Source organism: Lactuca sativa, chromosome 1 (assembly GCF_002870075.4).
Source record: "Lactuca sativa cultivar Salinas chromosome 1, Lsat_Salinas_v11, whole genome shotgun sequence".
Lineage (NCBI taxonomy): Eukaryota > Viridiplantae > Streptophyta > Magnoliopsida > Asterales > Asteraceae > Lactuca > Lactuca sativa.
Genome location: NC_056623.2, coordinates 63,088,587 through 63,092,386, shown reverse-complemented (window position 1 = coordinate 63,092,386; position 3,800 = coordinate 63,088,587). Strand labels below are relative to the sequence as shown.

At 33.9% G+C, this 3,800-nt stretch overlaps 1 protein-coding gene across 1 annotated transcript; it reads right to left on the bottom strand.

Annotated features, from left to right (window-relative positions):
- Window positions 1-1,117: 1,117 nt before the first annotated feature.
- LOC111906566 (uncharacterized FCP1 homology domain-containing protein C1271.03c) lies at window positions 1,118-2,787 on the bottom strand. The gene is made up of 6 exons (XM_023902317.3): window positions 2,221-2,787; window positions 2,044-2,125; window positions 1,897-1,963; window positions 1,637-1,804; window positions 1,478-1,538; window positions 1,118-1,393 (listed from the first exon to the last, which is right to left on the bottom strand). Exons 1-6 carry the CDS (start codon window positions 2,480-2,482, stop codon window positions 1,227-1,229), a joined length of 807 nt encoding a protein of 268 aa, XP_023758085.1. The 5' UTR covers window positions 2,483-2,787; the 3' UTR covers window positions 1,118-1,226.
- Window positions 2,788-3,800: the final 1,013 nt, after the last annotated feature.

Below are 3,800 nucleotides of genomic sequence, written 5' to 3'. Positions count from 1 at the left end.
TCTCTGCTTAGGCTTAAAATCTCTCTACCTCTCAAAGTCACCACTCCGTCCAGGTGTGGAGGTCAGAATCCCATTTCCGCTTAAAGTATGTTGTTATTATGGATAGTAAAGGTAAAATACATTGCTAATATGGATAGTAAAGGTAAAGTACATTGATATTATGGGTTATAAATGTAAAGTACAATGTTATAATGGATAGAAAGAAAGTATGTTATTATTATAAAAAAGGTAAAGTATATTGTTATAGTCGACAAAAAGTGTCTTGGTATTATGTATTGAAAATGATAATACGATCATGTAATAGATTAAAAGTAATATACATCGCTATTAAAAGTAAAGTATATTTACTAATTATATATGTTTGTTTTAACATTTTTTAGGTTTTGGAATTGTAGGAACAATTCCAAAGGCGTGAAGAAATACAAAAATGCAACAAAGACATACAACTTGAAGAGCAAATTGTGATTTTTATGAGACAATTCAAATAACCTACACGGTTCTTGGTTTCTTGTTATAAACATTTTGTTAGACATATATTATATTAAAATATAATTGTATTACGTTTTAATATGTTAGACTGTATTAGTTTTATTAGTTTTGTAGTTGAAACTGAATATTATTATTGATTAATGTATTTAATTTTTGGATATTTTAAAAGATTTGCAATTATTTTGCAAAATTATATTTCTTGAGGGATTATCGACAGAAATATATATCACTGAAAACTGTAAAACCCTTAGTAATCTGACAGAAAATGACAAAATTGGTCCAGCTTTCGGATAAAAGTAATTCACCGGAACTTTATTTTCGTAAATAAGGCCGTTGGTAATTAGTAACATAAAACTTCATCGGTAAAATGCATCACATATTCCATCGATTAAACTGTCACAAATGATTTCCCAATAACTTTTTCACCACCATAGTATGTGATGGATTTCCATCATGGGAGGGGCAAAGTGGGCAGCTGGACCATTTTTTTCTTATTTGTCCTGGGCCTTTAAGAATATTTTATTTTTCAGGACCGGTCGCAAATGTCATAGTTTTGCCTATAGTGACTAAGGATCCCATAGCATCCTATTTTCCTAACGTAACCACAATATATTAATAATAACAAAAATTATAGTAATATGTTTCATCACTTTATTATTAGTAATGTTACTGACATGTACTCACTAGAAAAAAAAAACATCTCAACTAGAAATGATACGCATTCCTTCAACACAATATCACTTGTCTTTCTTATCAAAGAACCGAATTATCTTGGAATAATAGTCCCAATCAGAATGTGAAGGCGTTATTGCAGGTTCTCCAAATGGATGTTCCTTCACATAACTTTGCACATCTTTAGCTTCCGCAACTCCATCCAAAAACGCTCTTAACTCCCCATCAGGACCTATTCAATAATTTTTTTACAAATTAATTCACATGTAAACCATCAAATTAATATCAACAAATAAATCTATACATTTGATTTTACCTAAAAAATCACCATCCTTTTTCTTAACATCATACTCCTTCAGAAAAATGGCAGTGTTAGGCTGCAAAATATAGCACCATTAATGAAATATATAAGCAAAATTAACATCCATTACACATAAATTAACCAACATATAACATATTACAAATGAAACATTACAGGATTTAGAATTGCTTTCTCAGGATCAGTAATCAATAATGTGTTAGATGCCGAATATTCTCCATTAGGGTACTTCTTCTCCCATATATATTTAAGTTGTTTCAGAAACAACGGCTTGTTCTTATTCTTCAAACACGTAAACCCTGTATCCGTGCATTCCTTTTGATCCTGTAAAGGTTAAAAGCAAGCAGATTTTCTTTTACGAATTTCCATGTTTTCTATCAAAAGAAATTTGTAACGTAAATGAGTTTAAAACTAACCATTGTGAACAAGAACTTGGTTTTGACGTCTCCGGTAACATGGTTCAAAACTGCTTGTATGTTATGCCTGAAGGAAATACACATGAAATTTAGTGAATACATTCGAATCATCCAATGAATGAAAGAAAGTGAATCAATGACACTAACTCCATCGCAGATGACCATAGTCCCACTTCGAATCTTTCAAAGCAAAACTTCAAGAATCCTTCACAATAACGCCTCTTGTAAACTGTTTACACATACATACACACGTTATTAACGAAAATTTGGATTATACACTCGTATACCCAAATGGAATCATGGCTGAATAATTGTTTGACTCACTCATAAATTTCCCATAACTTAAATTAGGGCGGCGGTTTTTGGGGAGGGTGAATCGTTCGCGAACATGAGCTCGACGAACGATGAGGCCTCCAAGAGGAATCACAAGCAGTTTCTTTTTGGGACCAAGGCTAAGTATATCCAAGGAAAACCCTAAATCGGTTCCTGTTTCGCTTTTAATTTCTTCTTTTTCTTCTTCGCTGCTTGGAGTGTCAATGGAGGAAGCAACAGCCACATTCTTGATCTTCGATTCTTCGGCTGACATTTTTGTAATTTGGTGTAGGTTAATTCTGATGTGATATAGAATGGTTTATACTTTATATCGATGGCAACTATGAAAGGAGCAGGCTTTTGGGATTTCTATGACTATCGGTTAAATTAGTAACCTCTTCATTCAGGCGGTTTGGGATTTCAGTTTTCAGGAAGTAGAGAGTTTCTTTAGCTTTCAACCGATTGTCCTCCTCGTCCTCCTCTTGAGTTTCTTTGAAGTTAGTTTCATTAAATGTCGGATATGCAACCGCAAGTAGCCCACGTCGTGAAATGCTCAAAATTATAACTTTTAAATTATCCGTTGGAAACACTTCACTAATACGTTGTTAACCATCGTTGTCCGTTGCTAATCCATCAATATTCTCTAGGGTTTTTGTCAAAAAACCCCTCAATTTTACAAAAAAAAAAAAAAAACCTGTTATGCTCAAAGTCGTCGTTTTCTTTGCCATGGTTGCCTCAAATACCGGAAAATTAGTTCACTTTTGCCCCTTAGGCAGATTTTACCTTATGGGGCCGGTCACCTTTGTCATAGAAGCTCTTATATTTACTTATCACCTCCAGCACCACTTTTCCACCACCACGACACCACCGCCCTTTGCTAACAACACCACCATCAGCCACACACAAACCACCACCACCACTACCGTCCATCATCCACCATCACCACGACTACCATCTGTAACGCCTGAGTTTCGGGGCTAAGCATTTTAGACGATGTAATAGTCTAGGTCAACTATTGTAACTCTTTTTGAAATAATAAAGATGAATTATTCGTGTATTATGTAAATTATGTGCATTTATATGCTTATTACTTATTTATAAATATATTATAAATAAGGGATAAAAATAAGCGTCAAAATTAAGGTGTCAGATAAACCCGATATCTTTATATAAAGTTGTAGTGGTCGAAACAAGTATTCCAAATATATAAGTAATGCCGAAATCCGAGTTATAACGAAGAAGTTATGACCTGTCGAAGTTTCACGGCAAAACCGACACGACACCGTGGAGCGTAAAAAGTGAATTTACGATAGAGCGATTTTTAGCCTTAGCAATCTAAACGAAATTTGTAGAATATGTTAAACCGAAAGCGTCTATAAAAAGAGCACCTAAATTTGACTTCGTATGAGGAAGTTATGATTTTTCTAAGATTTAGCATAACAGTGCACAGCCTGGAAATTCAAATTTTAGATCAGTCGATTTTCAGCCAAAATAATCTAAACGAGAAATGATGATATCGTTAATAGGAGTTAAACGATAAAAAGACAGTCGAAAACGGAGCTCGTATCTACTTTTCGAGTGCGGCGAATTCG